This window comes from Schistocerca piceifrons, chromosome X (assembly GCF_021461385.2).
Source record: "Schistocerca piceifrons isolate TAMUIC-IGC-003096 chromosome X, iqSchPice1.1, whole genome shotgun sequence".
Classification (NCBI taxonomy): Eukaryota; Metazoa; Arthropoda; class Insecta; order Orthoptera; family Acrididae; genus Schistocerca; species Schistocerca piceifrons.
Window position 1 is genome coordinate 384,030,442 of NC_060149.1, and position 26,059 is coordinate 384,056,500.

Sequence of the window (26,059 nt, forward strand, 5' to 3'; positions counted from 1 at the left end):
ACTGTTGCCCTACAAATTCTCAGAGACGGTATCTGGCAATAGTTCAGTTGATATTTCCCAGTATTTCAAGGTCTCCTATCAGACAACTAATACACTGACGAGTGACTGAACAGTAGATAGCTGCTGTGTTTGGGAGGGAGAGAGGGAGAGAGAGAGAGAGAGAGAGAGAGAGAGAGAGAGAGAAAGAGAGAGAGACAGAGAGAGGGGAGGGGGAGGGGGAGAGGGAGGGAAGAGAGCTCCTGTCACGTGAATGAGATGCTATTCCTCGTTCCTTGCACTGGCCGTCGGCGTGACAGTCTAGTGCAGGATAGGAAAGCTGTACGACAACGGAGAATTTGACAGCGGCCAGACCGTGAGTGGCTGACGCATAGCACACACCATCTCCGACGTGCAGCCCGTGTATAGGAATACTTTCACTGAAGGTGTTCGTTCCAACTTCCCTTTCCCTCGACGTTCTTTTTGAACGTAAACATGACTGTTTCTAAAACTCCTTGGCAGATTAAAGCTGTGTGTCGGACTGGGACTCGAACCCGTGACCTTGATCTTTCACGTCCAAGTGCTCTACTGATACAGCTATGCAAATGCGTCGCTGTACCCGCCCAGAAAGCTTAACTTGCACCAGTACCTCATCTCCTAGTACCTCATCTCCTACCTTTCAAACTTCGCTGAAGTTCTCCTGCAGGCAGTATAGGAGAATTTCCGTGAAATTCTAAAGGTAGGCAGAAGTGAAGCTGCGAAGGCGGAGGGGGGTCCTAAGTCGTACTTGGACAGATCTATCGGTAGAGCACCTGCCTGCGAAAGACAAGCGTCCCAGATTCGAGTCCTGTCAGACACGCAGTTTTAATCTGCAAGGAAGTTTCAGATCAGCGCACACTCTACTGCCGTGTGAAAAATTCATTCTGGGTCACTGTTTCTTTGTGTCCTACCATACCCTTCAATAGTTCGTAAAGTTTCATATCTGAACTTTTAAGATGTCCTTATTTCTTAATGAAATATCTTAACTCACTTCTACACATAACTGTCAACAAGAGTAAAATTTTAAAACTTTAATTTCTTAATGTACGCGTCCACAGCCTAAATGTATCGTCTAAGTGATGGAACCATTTTAACCAACGCAGGCTGTCAGTTTTCTACCTTAAATGTACCATGCATGTAAATTACATTACTGGCCAATTTCAGCCTTAGACCGTTTTCAGATGTCTGCAATATAATACCAAAATTAAAGTGAATAAGTAAGACACATTAGTGAACAACATTATGCTTATGTATTACAATTGTTGTTCAAATTACTTACATGGTATTTGTGATGTGTGTGTCACATTTAAAAATCTTGTTTCGTGTTACTTGGGGACAGACACTTGTTCCCACACATACATGCGTCGAATGTTACACGTATGGTCTTGGCATACTGCTTGGGTTTACCGCGATTTGTAACAGTTATGTTTATGTATAACTGCGTGAAAGTACACGGTGTGCTATTAAACAAATGTGCAAGGACTAGTAAGCTAGATGTCAATAAGGTTTTTGTCCACACGACGTGTTGTGCAATTTGTGCGTGTAAACTAATTGGTATCCGCAAGACTATATTTGGAACATTCGACTTATGTATGTGGGAACAAGTGTCTGTCCAAAGAGAACAAGACACAAGATTTTTGAATGTGACACACACATCACAAATATGATGCAAGTAATTTAAATAACAATTGTTATACGGAAGCATAATGTTGAGCACTAACGTATCTAACCTATTGACTGTACTTTTAGTATTATATTGCAGACATCTGAAAACGGCCTAAGGCTGAAACTTTCCAGTAATGTAATTTACATGCATGGTGCATTAAAGCTATAAAATTAATAGCCTACGATGGTTAAAGTGGTTCCATAATTTTGACGAATTTTAAACTTGTTGACCATATATCGTATGTCCTAGTAGCAATCACAGGAAATGTTATAAGCAAGGCAATTAAAATGTCTCACAAGCTGTAGCACTTTATTGTTAACAACCATTTTTGCTAGAAAATAACTTTTGTCTCAACATTGTTTTTTTTCCTGCATAGATATTTTCATATTTAATTCGGTGCGGATATTGTTAAATTCGTGTGTTTCCATGTGTAAGTAATTCAGTGCTGAGGAGTAATTAATTGGCTTCGTTAGTTTCAAATGAAGATTAATAGTGTAACTATATTTTCATAAATAGTTTTGACTGATAAAGTGAGGAACAGAGGATATCCCCTTGTACACCTTTTATATTATGAAATGGTCGAAGGCTTTCTTTAAGTCCTTGAGAGCTTGGTTTCTTGAATGAACTCTCCCTAGGTTGCTTTTTTCGATAATCTGTGGAAAAGAAGTATTGCATCAAACATCCTTTCCTAAAACCTACTTGTTCCTCAGCGAGTCTTGAACTCGCAAGTTAAACTTTTTTTAAATGTCCCCGTTTACGATTTAAGTATCAATATATATCTTCCATAAGTAGTAAGACGAAATAACATCATTCAAGAAATGTTTGTTTTACTTAAAAGAATATAGTAACTGGCTATATTTTTTTACTATTTTACGTGTGACAAAGCACATATTGGGGTTTCATCCTTCCTCAATTGACGCAATACAGTTAAATATTCGTCATTATTACTTTTATGTCGGCTGCAGTTTGACTGCTACTGTTCCCTCTACGCACGTTTTCTCGGGTGCTTCTTCAGTTTTAATATCTTCGACGAAGATGTACCGTTTACTTGTTGCTCTGAATTGTTTCAATGTGCCGCAAGCAATATTTACCACATCGCAAATGACGTAAGAAACAGTACATTTACGGCGAACGATCAATACTGAAGAAGCAACCAAGGAAAAGTACGTAGGTGAATTGGCAGCTGTAGCATTCGAAATGTAGCTGACAATTTAAACCACAGCCATGGAGCTCAGCCACCATCGCCATGCACTAAATGAGGGGTTGAGGCTACAAGCAAACTGAAAAGGGGAGGTCAATGATGGAATCACAGATTTACTTCAAATTTTGTTGACCTTTAGTAGGCCATTAAAACAATATAATGTGCAAGTAATAAGGCGTACTACTCTGGCAATTTCGAGAAAATCTCGAGAAGAGTTTTACGCGTCTATTATGTGGATTATATATCTGTGTGTAGGAACCGATCGGTTGCGTTCATTATGGTCAAGTGATTAGTGTTCGAACTCAAGAGACGAACATGTCTGGGGCTACGGTTCGACTCTCGCTCAAGCGTAATTTTTAATCTATACTATCGGAAGAAGTGAAATTTTTCAAAATGTCGACGAGATGTGTTTTACCTTAGAAGCTCTGAACATTCCCTGTAAATGCGGGAAAAATGCATTCATTCGATGTAGTAGATGCCGTTTCAATTTATGCTTTCCGTGTCTGTATGACAAATACCATCCTGCAATGTGTGGTACCGAGTGCATACCCGGCGAGGAATTGTACATTGCTCTTGTGATCTGGCCCATTGTGACCTACTATATTACTGAATAGCGTCATTCGCATCATTATTTATAGAGATTTGACTTGAGCTTACCAAGCCTGTCCCTCGTCCTTGACAGCTTAATTAAAAGTAGTAAATAGACAAATAACACGAACTTCGCTACAACTTCATGAAAATGCACGTGGTTTTTCTTCTTCATTATATTACCTCTTCGATGCCATGAAAATTAAATAATGTGTCCAGTGATGAAAAAAATATAGATTAAAAAATAAGTGTTAGCAGGATTCGAACCGACAACCTATGCCTGCCCTTCCCCCAACGCGCAACCCCTAACCACTTGATCAGAATGCCTTCTTATAGCCAGACCCTTGACACATAATAGGCGCGTATAACTTCTCTTGTGATTTTCTCGGAATTGCCACAGTAGTGCACTTTACTAGTGTACAAAGTCTGAACTATATCCATGATCCCAACGTCGTGGCCTCCCCTTGTGAGTAAATCTCTGCCAAACTTAGCTGGTTGTTTATGGATTATGTAAGTTACTGTCGAACCATCAGATAATTTTTTTATAATGGTCAGTTAATCGGTGTATAGCTATAGATATGGCTCAAGACTGTTGTACTTGTGCATTTATTTTTATAATATATTAAAAATACTTATGCCCATTGCACGTTAAAACTTTTTAGAGTAAATCGGGTACAAGTGCAAAAACACTTTCTTTACTCTGCTTTATTCTGAGGATTTTTGGTACAACACACAGGATACGCTTAGTACAATACATTATCGCTATGAAAGATAAATGTGTGCATAATTAATGCAAACTTAATACATCAAGCTGAGAGACGACAGATAAATATCAAGTAAAATAAAAATATCAATGTTGGTGTGGTTCCAACATGTACGAAGGATTATTCATTGTCACTGTCTACAATCCCCTCACAGTCTCTACCTTAATATAGAATCAAAATCATTTCTTTCTGTGGTATGCCTTGAAGACTGTGTTGTGCATTTTTCAGCCTTCTTTGTCCTCGTACTTTCTTTTTCCACTTCCTCTTCTTTCACCCAGGCTAACTGAAGTCTGAGAATGGAATATATTGTTACAGAACTCACGATAAATTGGAGGGATGTAGTTCGTTATTTCCTGAATATTTTTCCACTTCTAAAATTTTATTTCGTACTTATCTTGATGTAAAGGCTACAGCCTCCTAAAATACATTTCAAGAAACTCAAGAGCACGATTTCGTGAATACTTGAACTGCATTGTTAGAGGATCTTCTTTGCTAATTGAGATCCTAATAACATTAGTCTGTCTTATTTTCTTTCCTTAAGTGTTGTCAGCAACTTTGCCTTGCTGTGACAGTCATAGTTTTAATTGAAAGAAAGTTTTCTGTTTTTATTGCCACTACGGTAAGCTTTAGGCTTACGTTCTTCACTGCTTCCATCCTGTCTCGGAGAAACAAATACATATTTCAAGTGTTTCTTTCAATTATCGCACTCCGTTTACGTACGACCAGGTTCAAGGAACTTGTGATCAATGGTGTCAGTTTGCTGATTTTGCTTCAGGATGTACATCCATTACTTTAAAACAGGTCTATTTAAACAAGCATTAAACATTGCTGTATGCGATCTTAAAAGCAAACACATCAGGCTATTGCAATACTTTCGAAAATGCAGAACTATGGTAGAAGTTGCCTGTACATCTTTTAGTCTGAAGCTATACACACTTTAACTTAACGAATATGCGCTTAGATCATTTTCTTGCGAAATGTCACTTGTTCCACTTGTATTTTCAGCCCCTTAAATAATGATAGAACGTTTCTGTGCTCGTTTCGTTCTTCGCCTACACGTGTCTTCGTTTCCTCTGATGAGCACCGCAGAAAACAATTTGTATGAGTCCATTACGTAAGGACGGCTGGAGACAGCTGAAAGCAGTTACGTAGCTGCTGCATTCCTTAAGGTCAGCTGTGGCCTGTAGCCCATGACACGAAAACGGAGACGCCTGGCTATTGGTGAAATCGCTGCTACGCAACACAAAAATGTGTCATAAGTCTCAGGTGTGGGTCGAAATTCCCAGCAGGTAGGATACGCGAGATTGTTTTCTGATACACTTCATTAAGTGGTCTTGGCAACGGCGAGAACAGTTGCGCTGGCAACAGCCCAGCCGCTGCCGCCTACCGCACTCTAGCTCTCCGACACACTTGTTTATCTCCGTGGATACCAGTGAAGGCTACAGTGTCACGGCTATTTCTTAGTGAATATGTTACACTTAATTATGAAGGCCTTAAGTAATTTTCTTTTCTGAGCCCCTGTTTATACAGAACTGAAATGCTCACATTTTTTATACCACCGATGTAGGTCACTGGCGCGACGACACTGGCTACATCCACTAGTATTGAGCGTGTGGAACCACTTCTGGCTGTGTTGTAAATCTTTCTGCATCTCCAACTACATTTACTCTTTGCTGTAATTCCAATTTTAGTTCTTCAGATTCTGTGGGACCATGTAAGCCAAAGCTAGTTGATCATGGAATGAGTCACTACATAACTAACAGGCAAAAGGTATAGTGAAAGTTCCGAGACAATTGAACAACGGGCTACATGAAGTTCGCCAACTGACAAAGCAAATTGTCATTACAAATGCACGGCTGGAGGATATAATGCCTATCTGTGTGTTTTTACTATCATACCTGTTTCTTCACGATTTCTACAGACGTAATACAGGATGTTTATCATGTCATCACAGGTACGAAAACCCTTCGTTAGGGAGCTGCAGCCGCGCGGGATTAGCCGAGCGGGCTAAGGCGCTGCAGTCATGGACTGTGCGGCTGGTCCCGACGGAGGTTCGAGTCCTCCCTCGGGCATGGGTGTCTGTGTTTGTCTTAGGATAATTTAGGTTAAGTAATGTGTAAGCTTAGGGACTGATGACCTTAGCAGTTAAGTCCCATTAGATTTCACACACATTTGAACATTTTAGGGAGTTGTATGGGTTTTGTGATACATTAACAACGTAAATTTACAAAAATTGCAATGAATTGAATGCCCCGAGCCTGCGTTCCATGTTTTCCCATTCTCTGTTGAAAATTCCTGGAGTGCGTCGTATTTGATTAAATCTACACTCCTGGAAATTGAAATAAGAACACCGTGAATTCATTGTCCCAGGAAGGGGAAACTTTATTGACACATTCCTGGGGTCAGATACATCACATGATCACACTGACAGAACCACAGGCACATACACACAGGCAACAGAGCATGCACAATGTCGGCACTAGTACAGTGTATATCCACCTTTCGCAGCAATGCAGGCTGCTATTCTCCCATGGAGACGATCGTAGAGATGCTGGATGTAGTCCTGTGGAACGGCTTGCCATGCCATTTCCACCTGGCGCCTGTTGGACCAGCGTTCGTGCTGGACGTGCAGACCGCGTGAGACGACGCTTCATCCAGTCCCAAACATGCTCAATGGGGGACAGATCAGGAGATCTTGCTGGCCAGGGTAGTTGACTTACACCTTCTAGAGCACGTTGGGTGGCACGGGATACATGCGGATGTGCATTGTCCTGTTGGAACAGCAAGTTCCCTTGCCGGTCTAGGAATGGTAGAACGATGGGTTCGATGACGGTTTGGATGTACCGTGCACTATTCAGTGTCCCCTCGACGATCACGAGTGGTGTACGGCCAGTGTAGGAGATCGCTCCCCACACCATGATGCCGGGTGTTGGCCCTGTGTGCCTCGGTCGTATGCAGTCCTGATTGTGGCGCTCACCTGCACGGCGCCAAACACGCATACGACCATCATTGGCACCAAGGCAGAAGCGACTCTCATCGCTGAAGACGACACGTCTCCATTCGTCCCTCCATTCACGCCTGTCGCGACACCACTGGAGGCGGGCTGCACGATGTTGGGGCGTGAGCGGAAGACGGCCTAACGGTGTGCGGGACCGTAGCCCAGCTTCATGGAGACGGTTGCGAATGGTCCTCGCCGATACCCCAGGAGCAACAGTGTCCCTAATTTGCTGGGAAGTGGCGGTGCGGTCCCCTACGGCACTGCGTAGGATCCTACGGTCTTGGCGTGCATCCGTGCGTCGCTGCGGTCCGGTCCCAGGTCGACGGGCACGTGCACCTTCCGCCGACCACTGGCGACAACATCGATGTACTGTGGAGACCTCACGCCCCACGTGTTGAGCAATTCGGCGGTACGTCCACCCGGCCTCCCGCATGCTCACTATACGCCCTCGCTCAAAGTCCGTCAACTGCACATACGGTTCACGTCCACGCTGTCGCGGCATGCTACCAGTGTTAAAGACTGCGATGGAGCTCCGTATGCCACGGCAAACTGGCTGACACTGACGGCGGCGGTGCACAAATGCTGCGCAGCTACCGCCATTCGACGGCCAACACCGCGGTTCCTGGTGTGTCCGCTGTGCCGTGCGCGTGATCATTGCTTGTACAGCCCTCTCGCAGTGTCCGGAGCAAGTGTGGTGGATCTGACACACCGGTGTCAATGTGTTCTTTTTTCCATTTCCAGGAGTGTATTTTGTATATGCTCCCTCAGAGCTTCGAATCTGGTACAGGAGTTAAATAAACCAAAAATTAGAAATATTCCCAGACCTAAAAATCCATTGGATTCAAATCTGGTGATTGGATAGTCCATGCAATGGATCCACTTGACCAGTCCATCTATTCGGACACTGGTTATTGAGAAACGGGCGAACTATTGTAGTGAGATGGAGCACTATCGTACTGAAGCCGCAGTCGTTGGATGACGTCTAGAGGTACATTATCAAGTACATGTGGCACCTCATTTCTGAGAAACATTAGGGATGTTTGTCCAATAGGACGCTATGGGAAGAAACAGGGACGATAATCATTAATGAATCCATCTCACACGTTGATGCTGATTCACTGTTGATGTTTATCATGTCGTACTTGAGGTTCCCATACGCCCAGATGCGATTCTTCTAATTATTGAAGATGTCACCACGAGCAAAGCCAGCCTCATCAGTGAATAGGGTAAATGCTAAGAAATACATGCACACAGCTTACTGCTACAACAAGTTTTGACAGAAATAAACTCTCCGCTAAAATGTGTCTTTTGCAAGTGTTGGTGGAATCGTCAAACGTTTTTACGCAAGGTAACCGCCTCCCAGTGTACATTTCTGAATAAATCTAGCGTGCTGTTACCGCATTCCCACATGCAAGGCAATACACGTTGTGCTTACCCATCATTCCGCGCACTGAATACATAGCTTTATAAGGTGATGGAAGTTACTTTGAAAATAGCACAAAAGAGAAAAGACAATCAAACAAATCTAAAAAATGCCACTACCATCTGTAAAGAAGGAAGTAAAAAGTAGGTGAAAATGCATGCAGGACCAGTAGCTCCATAACGAAGAATTTCCGCGCCCATGGTCATGGGGACTTTTTGTATTATTTTGGTGTCAGGAACGCATCCCTACATGAAAGGATACCAGTTTATAAACACTCTGTATGTAGAGGGGTTCATATCCCCATCCGGCCTTTATGATTTAGGTTTCCCGTGTTTTTCCGAAATATCTTAAGGCGAGTCATGGGATTGTTCCTTCTAAAAGAGCGCAATTGATTTCCTTCCCCATCCTTGCCATACTGAGCATATTCTCAGTCTCAAATTATATCATTTGTGAGAGGACGTTAAACCCTAATTTTCTTTCTTCCTTTGGTACGGTTTGACGAATACCGAGTCTACGACGCAACATAAGATGAGTAGATGAGTCATGAAAACATGAAGAAACAACATGAATGCTAAATGTTTTCTAATACCATCTACCCACCTTCTATTATGTCGTAGCCACGGTCGTTTCCTATCTCTTGGAATACAGCAAAGAACTTCCATTTTCCAACTCACACTCAGTCGCCCGGCTGCATCCCAGATCCGATTAACATTCATTACTGTCACAATTACCTCTTCCAGTACACCTGCTACTGTCTGTGTTTTCTAGTAATCCTAACATGCCTCTCTCTGTTGTTTGCTTAGCAACTAACAATAGTTGAACGGCTTTCGCATTGAAAGTCCATGTTTGACTGTCATATGCCAAAACGCGTTGTACACTATGGTTGGAATCTGTATTTGAGACACGCCGGAACATACCGTAACGCAGATATGAGGAGGAAAGGAGACGTTCGAACCTGGAGGAGGAATACGCTTCTAAGTGGATTTTTGTGCTGTTAAGTTATTCCACACGGCAATAAATATCATTTGTCCCTTATACAAGTAATTCGGACTTCTTTGCCTAATTGCAGCAGGGGCTGTTGTCCTGTAATTTCGGTGATAGTGGCTTTACCATTTGCCGTGATTTGCAAGGGATAGATTAACTTCATCCTTACCCCGTTACTCTACACTATAAAAGCCGTATTTATAAGGACATGAAATATAAAAGGAGTTTATAGATACCTTTGGCGATGAGAGCGATGAACTGAAAATAGAGAACACATTGGTGTGCCACAGCTTGGTCACCCCAAGCAGTGATTTATCTAGTGCCTAACCAGAGTACGCAGTGAAGCAAGTAATGACGAGATTGTCTCACCACATCGAGAAATTGCTCACTCGTTAGCGCGGTGGCACCGATCGAGACGGACTAAGAGTGATTTCTCAACGGATCTTTTAATAGCGAGACAGTGGCCGCTTTAAACCTTCGCCATTGAAATTTATCCGTTGAGTTACTCTCCCACCGCGGGGTGGCGGCAGGAAGGGCATCCGGCCACCCCTTCACATTAACATGCCAAATCCGATTTAACCACGCCAACCCCGCGCAAAATGCGGGACAAAGGCGCCAGCGATAGATAGTTACTCTACCACCGCCTGCCTCAGGATTCCAGTGCAAGCGAGGCTGCCCTGAACGAGCCACCTCTACTGTTGCAATGCACAAGCCAAGGGCAAGCACCTCCGACAATTGCCGAAAGTAGCGGACGCATAGTGTGTACCGTACCCTTGGCACCAGGCTGTCGGGAATCCTCACATACCTCTACCCAAAGGACAAAACTGGCGCCCTTTTCACCACACCGTGACCTTCGAAGTAGCTATCCCACTGTTATTTGTAACATACTTGTTGGGTTAAATAAACGTACCATCGTTTTAGAGGACGAAAGTAAAAAAGTGGGGAAATATTTTGTGTTGTGTACATAGTTCTGCGTAGTCAGCGCGTACACAACTTTCCCACTAGAGCGCGCCCCGCTAAGCACAATAGCGCAGGCGCAGCACTCGTCCATCTCCGCACTACGAGATGGCGCTGCCATAGAGACGGACCAAATTCTGCTTCCGCCGATCCGTGTATTAATATGTAACGCAGCCAACGAGATTGCTGCTAATGTAGAACCTTTTCTCTTCGTGGATCACACTCGCGCAGTGATACATGAACGCGCAAGGTATTATAATGAGTGTACAGACCTCCGATTAGTCGGTCTGCATTTGTCTGCAACAGTCTGTAAGATTTCTACATTTGTCTGTACCAGTCTATAGTCAAGTTTCAGTCTGCGCCTAATAAGATTACCATATTCCTGTACATAGCCATAAAGATAAATGTATAGACACTTTTGGCAAGTATCAGAGATATATGTGAGAATAAGATTAACGTACCAATACCAAAGGAACTTCAGATTGTCAATTGTAAATAGCATCCAGAACCAAGTTAAGTAATTTTTATGCTTGTTATTATTTTAATAAATGTGTGTGAAAATTAATCAAGTTCTGTTTACAGTTGAATACCGTCAATCTGCTACTCTAAGCGTGCAAGTGGCATTTCTATCGTCTGACCTAACGGCAGAAGATAAACACGCCACGATAAGACCACGAGACATATTGCTGACAGTCGCCTACTTCGTTAGAGTGAAGTCAAATAATCTGATAGTATGTGTACTGAAGGTCTTACAGTACGCACACCACATTTTGTAAGGTGACTAGCTGCTCAGACAATTTAAATTACGTATTACGTTCATTGGCCGGTTAAAATACGGTACAGCAAAGATGAGACCTTTCTAACTAATATTTTCACATGAACCGATTCGTTATACGCCACCTATTTATTCCTCCATTTGTCAGGATCCTAAAAATTTGGATATTAATGTTATGCCTTTGTAAAGTGAGAAATGCAGTTATAATCTTTCGTATTCATGTTAGGCACGAAGTACTACAAAAGCTCAGTTTGGTATAACAAAAGAACTCCAAGTTAGGTTCACTTTACTAGTCGAGATCGCATGTTTTATCCAGTTGTGACCTAAATCACTACATTTATCGTTTGTCATCTATGCCACTCAGTCCAGGTTGCCAAAATGCGGTCATCATGGTAGAGTCCGTAAGACAGGATGAAGAGGAACTATTGTGAATACACTACACTTCTACCAATCAGGTATCCAGGGATGGCGTTCACGTCCGCAGTAGAAATCAGACACTTTGACTGCGTCTAGAAAAGGGAAGTCGACGCGGTGGACTCCGGGCCGCCAGCCAAGGTCACAGCAGACAACGAAATGCCGACGCTGCCACACGCACAACTCTGGCAGTACCCTCGTGTTGGGCCAACGTTGTTGGCTTAGGTTTTCATGCGAACAGGATGGTCGTCATGTGCTTTGATCATATTGAGTGGTCCAAGCCGAGCGAGGTGACGCAGCCGTTAGCACACTGGACTCGCATTTGGGAGGACGGCGGTTCAACTCCCCGTCCGGCCATCCAGATTTAGGTTTTCCATGACTTCCACAAATCACTCCAAGGAAATACCAGGATGGTTTCTTTAAAATGGCATGGTCAGTCTCCTTCCCCATCCTTTCGGAATCCGAGCTTTTGTTCCGTCTCTAATCACCTAACTGCCTATGGGACGTTAAACTCTAATCCTCTACTCTTTATTTCGTGGTCCAGTACTCGATCGCTCCTTCGTATGGTGCATATCTACTCACATAAATATAATTGTCATAGTACCACGATCTGTAAGTAAGGCTTTCGATTGTGATAACCAAGATTTTCTCACGCAAAAGTTAAAATACTACGGAACAAACAATATAGAAGGTTCGTGGTTTTTATCTTACTGTATGACAGGAGGGAGAAAGTGCCGATTCCATGTAGAGCATATACCAATAGCTACAGCAGTATTTTAAGCTAGCAGGTGTGGTGTGGTGTAGAGTTTTATTTAGGGTCCTCTGTTTTTTTTCTGAGATACGTAAATGATCTTTCATTTGCATTATCAGAAGATCCTAATTCGGTCATTTCCGCAAATGATAAAAGTCTATTAATAAAACTAGTGTTAGCTAACTTTCTGAAATGGTAGATAATGAAATATTTAAAAATATCAACACATTTTCGAAGGAAAACGTATTGTTATGAAACTTTTACAATGCTCAATACGTAGAAATCGGTACTTCTCACAGAACTCCACAAGCTATAATAATAGGCTTCTCAAACAATAAAATATAAAAAGTAGACAGTGCTAAGTTTTTGTGAGTACAGATAAAGTATAATCTTAAATAAAAAACACACCTCTTAGAATTAATGAAGCGCCTTGGTTCAGCAGCATTTTCAGTACGCATAGTACTGTTGTAAAATATTTTAACTTGAAGAAACAAATTTATTGTGTGCATCTCCATTCAATAATAAGTTATAGAACTTCTTCGGGGATCTCAAATTACAGGCATATGATTTCCATAAAAAGAAGCGTGTTTTAATAATTTCGTTCTAGAACATCCCGCAGAAAATTATTCAAGAAGCTTGCTATTTTGACAAGCGCCTTGTCACCAATATTTTTATTTTCTCAAAAAAAGTAGTGAAAGCATGGATATACCTCTAGAACCAAAAACAGTCTGTACAAACTCTTAAAGGAGTCATATATATATATATATATATATATATATATATATATATATATATATATATATATATATATATAAGGGTATACATGTATTCTCCAGTCTGCCGGAGCATATTAAATTTCTTGTATGCGCTGGAATTTAAGATTAAATCACACAACTATTTCTTGGGTAAATCCTACTGTATTGAAGAGTATTCAATACTTCACAACAATTATTTGATGATTAATGTGAAGAGTTTTTCTTAAGATAATATTTATCCCTATTTTTAAAAGTCAGTCTTCAAAAGAAGGAAATATATACATAAATGACCTAATAGATAACGTAGGAAATACTACGAGGCTTTTCGAAGATGATGTTGTATTCAGAGAAGTTGTATTAATAAAAATTGTAGCGAAATGGTGGAAGACCTGCAGAGGATCGAAGCTTGGTGCAGGTAGTGCAATTGGCTCTCAACGTAAACAAATGTAACGCGCTACGAATACATAGACAGAAAGACCCAATAAAATTGAGGCAGATTCCAGAATTAGAATCATTGGAAGTATACTCAGGAAATGCAGCCCATCAACCAATACTTGAATGTTGCTCGTCAGTCTGCGATCCACACCAGACGGGTTTGATAGAGGAAACGGAAAAAATCCGAACAACAGCGGAGCGCTCCGTGACAGGTTCATTTAGAAAGCTCGAAAACGTCACGCAGGTGCTCAGCGAAGTCCTGCTACAGGCACTGCAAGAGAGGTGTTCTGCATCAAGGGAAGCTTTACTGTTAATGTTCTGCGAGCGTACGTTCCTAGAAGTCAACTAATATATTGCATCTTCTTTCATATATTTCGTGAAAGGAACCATGAATGCAGATTCAAGGTCGCAAGGTGGCTGGCTAACAATCATTCTCTCTGAGCACAATTTCTCTTACAAAAACGTAAGTTTAATGGAACTGACGGATTTAGAAACATAGATAGAACTGATTTCCAAAACGTTGTCCTGCATAATTCAAACAACGGTGGAAGGAAAGAAACCTTTAATGACTGCGGAGAAACCGTCAAAGGACTCCCAAAGGCCTAAATTTTCGGTCAAATCCTATTCGTTATATTTGTGACTGAACTTCCACTCAATATTCATCAAGCAGAATTGTTCTTTTGTAGATGATACTAGTGTTACAAAAATCCTATTAGAAATGAAGCGATAGAAGAAATTGTTAATGATATTTTTCAAAGAATTATTAAGTGATTCTGCGAAAGTGGTCTCTCACTAAATTTTGAAAAAAGGAGAATACTCTTTTCAGTTCTGTAAAACATATAAAGTTACACGAACAATTGATGTAGCACATGAACAGGAGTCAATAAAAAGGCTAGAATGTTCCAATTTTTTTTGGGTGTTCATACTCATGAAAACTTGAACTGGAAGAAGCATATTACTGACCTACTCAAATAATTACATTCAGCTACTTCTGCTCTTCGTATAATTTCTGGCTTTGGGAATAAGCGAATCAACCGCCTAACATATTTTGTATTTTTCACTCAATAATGTCTTGTGGAATAATTTTCTGAGGTAATTTATCAGTTACAAATGACGTATTGATTACACAGAAGCGACTAGTAAGTATAATATACGGTGTTTACCCGCAGTCATCTTGTAGGCACATGGAAAACATGCTACTAAAGCACACACGGGCTGAGCAGTGAACCAGGCTAATAGTCGCTCATCGGACATTAATCTGCCTCATCTCTCATCCTCGTAAGATAGCGCGCTGAGCATTAAACTGCACGAGCAGGCCGGCTACCTCTGGAGATCATGTTTGGCTAACTAGACTAGGGAACGAAACACATAACCGCACCAATGTGATTTGAACCCCAATATTATAATTTTGGAAGTAAGATTAATAAAAATGAAAACATGTTGAAAAATATTTCTTAGTTGTTGTTATTAAAGGAAGGAAGATTGGGTTTGTGAGCTTCTGTAGAGAGACTGGGTTGATGCAGCTCTTCATGCCAGTCTGTCCTGTGCAGGCCTCATTATCTCCGATTAACTACTGCGACCTATAACTTTCTGAAACTGCTTACTGTATTCATCTCATGGTCTCCTCCTACAATTTTCACCACCACGCTTCCCTTCAATTTTGAACTGATGATTAATTGATGTCTCACACTGCACAACTAATTTATTTTCTCCCCAGTTCTATTCATTACTTCTTCATTAGTTACACGGTCTACCCATCCAGTCCTCAGCATTATTCCGTAGCACCACATTTAAAACGTTTCTACCTCTTCCCGTCCGAACTGAGTATCGTCCACATTTCACTTCCGTGGAAGTAAGATTAATAAAAACCACACAAATACGTTAAAAAGAATTCCTGACACTTAAATTTATATTCGATGCTAAAAATTTCCCATCTCCTTGAGAAATGTTTTGCTTGCCATTGTCAGTCTGCATTTTATATCTTGTCTACTTCGGTCATCATCAGTTGTTTACCTTCCCAAAAAGAAAAATCAATTACCACTTTTAGTGTCTCATTTCCTAATCTAATTGTCTCATCGTCGCCTGATTTAATTCAACTACAGACCATTACCCTTATTTTGCTTTTGTCAGTGTTCGTCTTGTATCCTCCTTTCAAGACACTGTTCATTCCGTTCAATTGCTCCTCGAAGTGTTTTACTGTTTCTGGCAGAATTACAATGTCTTTGGCAAATATCAAAATTTTTTATTATTCTTCCTGATCATTAATACCTTTTCCAATTTTTTCTTTGGTTTACTTTATTACGTGCTCATAGTCCTCGTTAAATAACATCGGGTATAGGCTACAACGTCGTCTCATTCCCTTCTTAACTATTGCTTTCCTTTTATGTCCTTCGATTTTTGTATATACGGTCTGGCTTCTGTACAAGTTGTGCGAGGGGCATTCAATACCTAAAGCAACACATTTTTTTCTCTGAGCTGGTTGGTTTTATTCAGTATTCCAGTACACCATATTATTACCTACTGTTTTGGTACAAAATCCTATTTTTCAAAATAATATCCGTTCAGTGTGACGGCCTTACACCATCTCACTGGGAGGGCCTGTATGTCCGCATGGTACAGCTCTACTGGTCGACGTCGAAGACAACTTCTTGCTGCATCACCCCTAACCTCCCCGTCATCCACGTACTGCTTCCCTCGGAGTGCATCCTTCTTTGGGCCAGAGAGACGGAAGTCCGAAGGCGAGAAATCCGGGCAGTAGGGTGGTTGAGGAAGAACAGTCAAACGAAGTTATGTGAGTTATGGAAAAGGAGAAGTTCTTTTACATTTTAGTGACGACGAACACGCTGAAGACGTTCCTTCAGTTTCCTGAAGGTAGCATAATACACTTTAGAGTTGATCGTTGCATTATGAGGAAGGACATCAAACTGACTACCCTTTCAGAATCGCAGAAGACCGTCTCCATGACTTTGCTGGCTCAGAGTGTGGCTTTCAACTTCTTCCTCGGAGAAGAGGTGGTGTGTCGCCACTCCATGGATTGTCATTTTGTTTCCGGTTCGAAGTGATGAACCCATGTTTCATCGCCTGTGACGAGGTTCGACAAAAAGCTGTCACGATCAGCCTCGTAGCGCGCAAGCAATTCCGGACAGATGATCCTTCGTTGCTCTTTATGGCCTACTGTTAGGTGGGGAGGAACCCAGCGGCCACCCCAACTGATGGATTAGTGTGTCAGCACTACTAACAGGGAGGTCCACTTGTGTAGTGAGGTGTTTGATTGAGATCCGTCGATCACCTCGAATGAGTGTCCGGATGTTCCAACATTGCAGGAGTCTGTGTGCGGCCGGCCGGCACACGAGAGATCGTAGAGATTTGCGCGACCTTGTTGCGATGATGACAGACGCCTTGCACAACGACTTGCCGTGTTTTTGTTCACTGCCAGGTCTCCGTAATGATTCTGCAAGGTCCTGTGAATATCTGCGATGCTATGGTTTTCCGCCAAAAGAAATTCAATGACAACGCTCCTCTTGGAACGGACTTTCATTACAGACGCCATTTTGAATGTTACGTATAGCGTCGCCACCTGTCCAAACTTCATGAAACAATAGGGACTGAAGTGTGAATATTCTACGAAGTCCCACAACAACTTCCGCATTTTTTCGTCCGAAATTGGCCGAGAAAAAATGTTACATTACTTATTGAACGCACATCGTAAGTAACCTTTCTTTCCCTGCCATCTAACCCCTGCTACCTTACGAATTTCGAATGCATTGATCGTGCCACTGATGTAGCGTTCAGCAGCTGCATTGTATTTTATCGACAAAGTAGCAAAATTTGGCAGTGTGCTTTCACACATATTCGACATTTCGTAGTTTTTTTACCATCTTTGATTTGCTGAAACTGCGTTCACAAGAGCCGGCCGCGGTGGCCGTGCGGTTCTAGGCACTTCAGTCCGGAACCGCGTGACTGCTACGGTCGCAGGTTCGAATCCTGCCTCGGGCGTGGATATGTGTGATGTCCTTAGGTTAGTTAGGTTTAAGTAGTTCTTAGTTCTAGGGGACTGATGACCTCAGATGTTGAGTCCCATAGTGCTCAGAGCCATTTGAACTATTTTTGCATTCACAAGATGCTTTAGTCACTGACTGTCCTCAAAACTATTTTAATGTTCGGACAAGCATCTCTTAACCCATTCTTTCAAAAACCTTCAGAATGTCTAAATGGAAATCCGCTTTCACCTGGAACTTGAAAGCAACTATATCTTTAAGTAGTTATGCTGCATGAATATCTCTGCTATATTTCACACCAAAATCAGCAAAACACTTTTCACGATAAGATACACATCTTTCAATCTATAACTTTCCTGACAGGAACTTAAATTCAGGTGAAATAATGTGATATCTGTTTTCAATTTCACTAATTATTCTTTATTCTGTACTCGAGCACTCTTGCTGAAACAGTTCACTGTGACTACTGTGTGCATATACAGAGCGAAAGCTTTCTTCTCCTAGGAAGTAGATAGAAACACAAGGAATAGAACAACTCTTATATCTATTCCGGTCAATTCTTAAACCATCTTTGTTTTTCTTTTTTATTCTTTGTCAGTTTTTGCGTCCCATCTGTGCGTGCGCCCTTGGTGGGGGGACTATCGCACACCCACTCGGTACAGCATTGAGTGTACAACACTTTTGGGAACACCATACACAAAGACTAAGGCCGATCTTTGTCATGTTACTTCTTTCAGAGTAGATCCCCATACCGTTGTTAGGAAATGTATCGCGTTAAAATTGTGTAGCAATCATGGCCTTTACGTTTTGTGCATTAAAATAAACTTCCGAGGAATTCAATCAGAGATACCTACCTAGCTCCGAGAGGCTGTTCGCAGATGATGCTGTTGTGTATAAGGAGATTACAACGTCAGAAAAATGGCAAAATAAAGAAAGATCTGTGGAGGATCGATAACTGGTGTGGGAAGATGCTGTTAACGGCCAACGCAAATAAATGTAACGTATTGGGCATGAGTAAGCGGAAGGCACCTATTACTGTTTGATTACACAATTGGCGAAAAATCACTGGAAACAGCAACGAACGTAAAATACCTAGGAGTTACCAGCTGGAGCGACCTAGAGTTGAATGGCCACATACAGCTAGTGGTGGGGAAAGAAGTGGTTGGTAAAACATTTTTTCCACAGTCTTGAGTATTGCTCATCAGTTTTGGGTCCTTACCAGCTAGGATTAATAGAAGAGGTAGAGGATGTCCAAATAAGAGAAGCGTGTTTCGTTATGGGTTCGGTTAGAGAGCACGACAGCCATGCAGAAATGGTCATCAAACTCCTTTTACTGTTGCAGTTCAAAGAACGTGCATCCCAAGAAATGTCAAGCAATTTCAGCTCTCACAAAGGCATACACACAGTTTTTTCCTTCTTAATCTGTGAATGGAACGGAAAGAAAGCTTATATGAGAGTGTTTAATGGAGCAGATATGTAGAGGGTAGAGGAGGGGGGATGGGTAGCGAGAGGGGGGGGCCTGGATGTGATGGACAGAGAGAGGAGGATATGGACAGAAAGGGAGGGGGGAAGACATGTTGTGCGAGTAGTATTGGCCTGTCTTGGAGGGGCTAAATTTCCTGATGGGCCCATCTGAGAAGAGGGGTGAGGGGATGGATGGTGAGGAAGAGGGGAGGACGAGAAGGACAGAGGAAAGTGAGGAGATGGACAGATAGAGAGGAGGTGGGGAGGCAGATGGGAAACGAAGACGACAAAGAGAGATGGGAGAAGGAAATAGAGAGACAGAGACAGTTGGAAGAAGGAGATGAACAGACAGATGTGGAAGGATGAGGTGGACAGAGAGAAGGGATATGAAGGGATGGACATATAGAGGGGGAGGAGGAAACGAGTGCGATATATGTGTTCAAATGGTTCAAATGGCTCTGAGCACTATGCGACTTAGCTTCTGAGGTCATCAGTCGCCTAGAACTTAGAACTAATTAAACCTAACTAACCTAAGGACATCACACACATCCATGCCCGAGGCAGGATTCGAACCTGCGACCGTAGCGGTCGCCCGGTTCCAGACTGTAGCGCCTAGAACCGCACGGCCACTCCGGCCGACGATATATGTGTCAAACGAGTACATGAGCGAAGTCGCAGAGAAAAGGGTAGTGTACAGTATACATAGGGTAGTCAAAAACAGCCTGAAAAGCTTGTAAGAGTGTAGCAGGATAGATTGTGCTGATAGAAAGAGAAGGGTATGGACAGATAGATGGGAGGAAGGAAGGGACAGTCAGAGAGTGAGAGGGATAACGAGATGGGCAGAGGGGAGAGGAGGAGATGGACCAAAAGAGATAGGAGGAGGAGATACGTGCACAGGTGAAAAGCCGCGGGCAAAAGGCAAGGTATACAATAGAAAAGTACTCTCAATTCAGCATTTCACAGTGATTCGCCAAGTATAGATGTAGGTAATGGATACAAGGTAGCAGTTGCAGTGATGCGTGGATATTTTAGAACAACCCAGCAACTAAAGTTGGCCAGAATACATATAATCTGAACAATAACATTGGTTTCTGGAATAATAAGCAAAACTTGATGTAAATTTACATCGCAAATTTCATACCCAAAAGGCACAGCGACACAAATCAAAGTAATTATACTGGTCAACGAACTGAAATTTTGCTTCTGCATCTGGTTTCTAACTATCGCATTTAAGTAATTTTGGGACGAGGATTTCAGAAGAGCAGACAAATTTTTCCATCACGCTACATTTCTGAAACACAATATAACAATAAAAATTGTATCGCTTTCATATCAGACATGACATGAACATTAGTAAAACCAAATTATGATGTATAAACGCGATGAACATCAATAAAACAAAAGTATGAAGTACATGACTCGACATTTGTCCAAACATTTACATAAAACACCAAAACAATTATCATATTACAAAATAAATCATATTACGATCAAAACAGTAATCATAACTGGAAATATTGGATGATGATGCTTCTATTTTGTAAGATTTCTCATCAGTTTCCGTAAACAACAACGTATAATCGTTCATCATTGAGGGTTCCAGCTTCCATGGTAAAAGTATATTGGTGGAAACGTTCACTCATATCGGTAACCGCCACCATATTTCACAGGAAAAAATTAAACTACGAATAAAAAAGCGTTTTGTTGACAGTCTACAATACTTTTTTGTGTTTGTGCAACAGTACAATTGCTATGGGAACATAATTCCCTTCTCTTTTGTTGCACAAAAATTCATGAAAAATTGCTTTGAAAGAAGTTGCAACATGCAAATTGAGATTCGCAAGTTTAGCATCGACAGTCTCATCGATGACATATTTTCTGTTTGTGGCCCCATAAAAACATCTTCTTCCAAGTAGTCTTCGCTACCCTAGGAAAAACTCCTTTCACATGATTTATCAAAGTTTTCTGTTCAGAATTCTTCATCTGGCCTAATTTAATGTGAAGCGGAGGCTGTATAACTTTAATGGACAAAAGTAATTGTTCTTAAAAGTAATGGTGTGTTCTTAACGTTTCATTTTCTGTAACATGGGTATGTCTCCTAAGCCATTTCTTGACATTCTGGTTTTAGAGGTGTCAGGTGTCCGAAAAAAAAACATCTTTTTGTGAAACTGGTCTGTAAAACTGTTCAAAGTGGTTCAAATTGCTCTGAGCACTATGGGACTTAACTTCTGAGGTCATCAGTCCCCTAGAACTCAGAACGACTTAACCCTAACCAACCTAAGGACATCACACACATCCATGCCCGAGGCAGGATTCGAACCTGCGACCGTATCGGTCGCGCGGTTCCAGACTGAAGCGCCTAGAACCGCTCGGCCACCACGGCCAGCTGTAAAACTGTAATCAGTGCAGTAACTTTTAAATCACAGAAAGATCATACACTCACGATCTTTATACTTGATGGCCTTCTTATCCACTAAACGACCGAAAGGTAATGATGGAAGTTTGTTACCATTACACAAAAATGTCGCTTCTAAGATGCTTTTACATGCAGCAGATAAACAGTTGCCAGTGTTGAGCGTTATGCTGAACATCCAGATCTTGGATAAAACCATTTAAATCTGTGCGTACACGCAAACCGGCACTAGGTAACGCAAAAAAGTAACTTAATACTGACACTTTTTACATATCAAATATACAGGGCGGTCCATTGATCATGACCGGGCCAAATATCTCACGAAATAAGCGTCAAACGGAAAAACTACAAACGAAACTTGTGTAGCTTGAAGGGGGAAACCAGATGGCGCTATGGTTGGCCCGCTAGATGGCGCTGCCATAGGTCAAACGGATATCAACTGCGTTTTTTTAAATAGGAACCCCTATTTTTATTACATATTTGTGTAGTACGTAAAGAAATATGAATGTTTTAGTTGGACCACTTTTTTCGCTTTGTGATAGATGGCGCTGTAATAGTCACAAACATATGGCTCACAATTATAGACGAACAGTTGGTAACAGGTAGGTTTTTTAAATTAAAATACAGAACGTAGGTACGTTTGAACATTTTATTTCGGTTGTTCCAATGTGATACATGTACCTTTGTGAACTTATCATTTCTGAGAACGCATCCTGTTACAGCGTGATTACCTGTAAATACCACATTAATGCAATAAATGCTCAAAATGATGTCCGTCAACCTCAATGCATTTGGCAATACGTGTAACGACATTCCTCTCAACAGCGAGTACTTGGCCTTCCGTAATGTTCGCACATGCATTGACAATGCGCTGATGCATGTTGTCAGGCGTTGTCGGTGGATCACGATAGCAAATATCCTTCAACTTTCCCCACAGAAAGAAATCCGGGGACGACAGATCCGGTGAACGTGCGGGCCACGGTATGGTGCTTCGACGACCAATCCACCTGTCATGAAATATGCTATTCAATGCCGTTTCAACCGCACGCGAGGTATGTGCCGGACATCCATCATGTTGGAAGTACACCGCCATTCTGTCATGCAGTAAAACATCTTGTAGTAACATCGGTAGAACATTACAAGGGAAATCAGCATACATTGCCCCATTTACATCGCCATCGATAGAATGGGGGCCAATTATCCTTCCTCCCATAATACCGCACCATACATTAACCCGCCAAGGTCGCTGATGTTCCACTTGTCGCAGCCATCGTGGATTTTCCGTTGCTCAACAGTGCATATTATGCCGGTTTACGTTACCGCTGTTGGTGAATGACGCTTCGTCGCTAAATAGAACGCGTGCAAAAAATCTGTCATCGTCCCGTAATTTCTCTTGTGCCCAGTGACAGAACTGTACACGACGTTCAAAGTCGTCGCCATGCAATTTCTGGTGCATAGAAATATGGTACGGGTTCAATCGATGTTGATGAAGCATTCTCAACTCCGACGTTTTAGAGATTTCCGATTCTCGCGCAATTAGTCTGCTACTGATGTGCGTATTAGCCGCGACAGCAGCTAAAACACCTACTTGGGCATCATCATTTGTTACAGGTCGTGGTTGACGTTTCACATGTGGCTGAACACTTCCTGTTTCCTTAAATAACGTAACTATCCGGCCAACGGTCCGGACACTTGGACGATGTCGTCCAGGATACCGAGCAGCATACACAGCACGCGCCCGTTGGGCATTTTGATCACAATAGCCATACATCAACACGATATCGACCTTTTCCGCAGTTGGTAAACGGTCCATTTTAACACGGGTAATGTGTCACAAAGCAAATACCGCCCGCACTGGCGGAATGGTACGTGATACCACGTACTTATACGTTTGTGACTATTACAGCGCCATCTACCACAAAGCGAAAAAAGTGGTCCAACTAAAACATTCATATTTCTTTACGTACTACACGAATATGTAATAAAAAATGGGGGTTCCTATTTAAAAAAAACGCAGTTGATATCCGTTTGACCTATGACAGCGCCATCTAGCGGGCCAACCATAGCGCCATCTGGTTTCCCCTTCAAGCTAGACAAGTTTCGTTCTTTGTAGTTTTTTCGTTTGACGCTTATTTCGTGAGATATTTGGCCCGGTCACTACCAATGGACCACACTGGATAATGAAATGAAATATAATCGACCGGAAATGAAAAAAAACATGATTTTAAATATATCTAGAATCTTACGAGATACCACAACTTTAACGGTTCGTTTTGATCTTACAACCAAAAATACGTAGGCCTATATCACACAGCATATTCAAAATGATTATTGACAAGAGTTATTGAGTGTGCAGCTTAACACTAGATGGAGGCGAGCACTTCAGGCCTTAAATTTGTAGCTGAGAGGAGGAGCTAAGATAGTGTGTGTTGCAGGTTTTGTTGCTGGGGAGCGTGGTGGCGCTGGCCGCGGCGTCGCTGCGGCCCACCAACCCAGACCAGCTGCACGAGCTGCTGTTGTGGGCGCAGCGGGTCCAGTCCGCTGGGTCGCACTCTGGCGCGCGCCTGCACGATAAGCCGGTGAGCAGACTTCTCTCCCATCAACCTGACCTCTTTCCGAGGAACGTGGTTATCCAGACATGCGTAAGCGGACCGGGCAGGCCACTCAAGAATCCGCTCGTTCCTCAAAGCATGCCTTGTTAGAACTGCGGTGTGGGACCTTGCATTATCCCGTTGGAAAATGGTATAACATTTTTGACACATATTGGAAAGCATTCAGCCTCCATTGTACATTTACCGTAGCTTTCAATCTCGTATCATAGGGAAACATAACTGTTATGTAACGTAACACCGAAATCGAATGGAAATAAAATACGACCTGTAAATACAGCTGAAGGTATCATCCCTACAACATAAAGTTTACCAGTCCTGTTATCATATCCGATATCTCACACACCACACCTGCAACTTTTCACCAGGTCATCTACGGGCGCGTTGGGGACTATCTGGTGGCTATAAACAGAAGCGACAGTCATTGCTGGATAGCAAAGAATGCTACTCAATGTTACAGTTGAATCTGGCAAGTCTCAGTTATTGATGGTACGGTGTCAAAGGTAAAAGACACAAGGAAACTCTAGCCCTCAACCCATCTTCCGGCAACCTGAACTACATCTACGTCTAAACCAATATACGCAATCCGAAAGCCATCATATCGAGCATTTGTACTACTACTAATCATTCCCTTTCCTGCTTCGTTCGTCAATGGAGGGAGGGAGAAATGACTATTTATATACTTTCGTACGAGCCCTGATTTCTCTTGTCTTTGTGGTCCTTAGGCGAAATGTATCTAGGCCTTCAGTCTGTTGTAAATGCCGGTTCTCTAAACTTCTTCTAAAGAGCTTCGCGAAAAGTAGGTCTTATTCCCGCCAGTGATTCCCATTTGAGTTCGCGTAGTATCCGTAATATCCACATACTGATCGAAGCTCCCATTAACAATCTAACAACACGCCTCTGGTGGATCGTGGTGACACTTTTCCTGTGACCTCTGGTTGGACTTTAGCTTTTGTCATCCGTCTGTTTATCCAGAGTCATTGGGCTATAGCCTGCTGTGTGAGCAATCTGTCGTTATGATGGTCCCTTGTCCCCATGGCAGTGACGCGACCTTTCTCAGAGACCGAAAGAAGGAGATAAGTCGCACGTGTACGTCCGTTGAGCATGCTGTGTTGCGACCTCCAGCTGAAAAGTTTCGGTACCGTTAGACAAAGCAAACAGCCGTCATATAACCATACCATTATTCATCTGTAGGAATGGCTATTTTGTATACTGGAGGGAAGGGACGAAATTTTCTTCCACATACCCCATGGGGATGGAAATACTGTAGTATTATATTTACGAAAAAAAATAATTTAAAGATTTTTTTAATTCCTAGACCGCAACTGGGGATTTTCCTTAAACGATTAAAGCACTAAAGTTAGTTTCCGTTGCTTCCTACAACCATCAGATCATCCAAACAGTAAAAAGCAGTGAATACACAGTAAAAACTGTCATCATTAAATGTTATCATGCAGTTGCATGCATTCGTACTGTGGACCAACAAGACTATGACATTATGTAGTTACAAATATCGTGAGCGACCCAGGTTTTAAACCATAATCTCGCAAGAAGACGGTATTAAGAAAGTCGAATGGCCAGTTGCATTAGTTACGATGTGGAAGATCTGAAGATGGTTCTAGAGAGCAATTGAAACTAGTTATTGTGCTTAAATTTATTGAGGTGAAAAATTACGATCTAAGCATTAAATTTTTTAATTAGTTTTTTTATTTCATAAATTACATTACGTCTACTCCCTGACAATGTCAGGCTTCACTACTGTAGTATCAGTTTGGTAGCGTTCAGACAAGGTGTCCATGAGGTAATACCCTCAGTTTCCGTCAGTGTTTGTTGTACAGTGAATACTGGC

General features: G+C 42.1%; 1 protein-coding gene across 1 annotated transcript in view; it reads left to right on the forward strand.

Annotated features, from left to right (window-relative positions):
* Positions 1-26,059, forward strand: part of LOC124722371 (atherin-like) — a 62,859-nt gene that overhangs the window by 31,416 nt on the left and 5,384 nt on the right. The window contains exon 3 of the mRNA XM_047247546.1: positions 24,037-24,180. Within this exon, the coding sequence (XP_047103502.1) occupies positions 24,037-24,180 (144 nt within the window). The remainder of the gene's footprint in view (positions 1-24,036; positions 24,181-26,059) is intronic.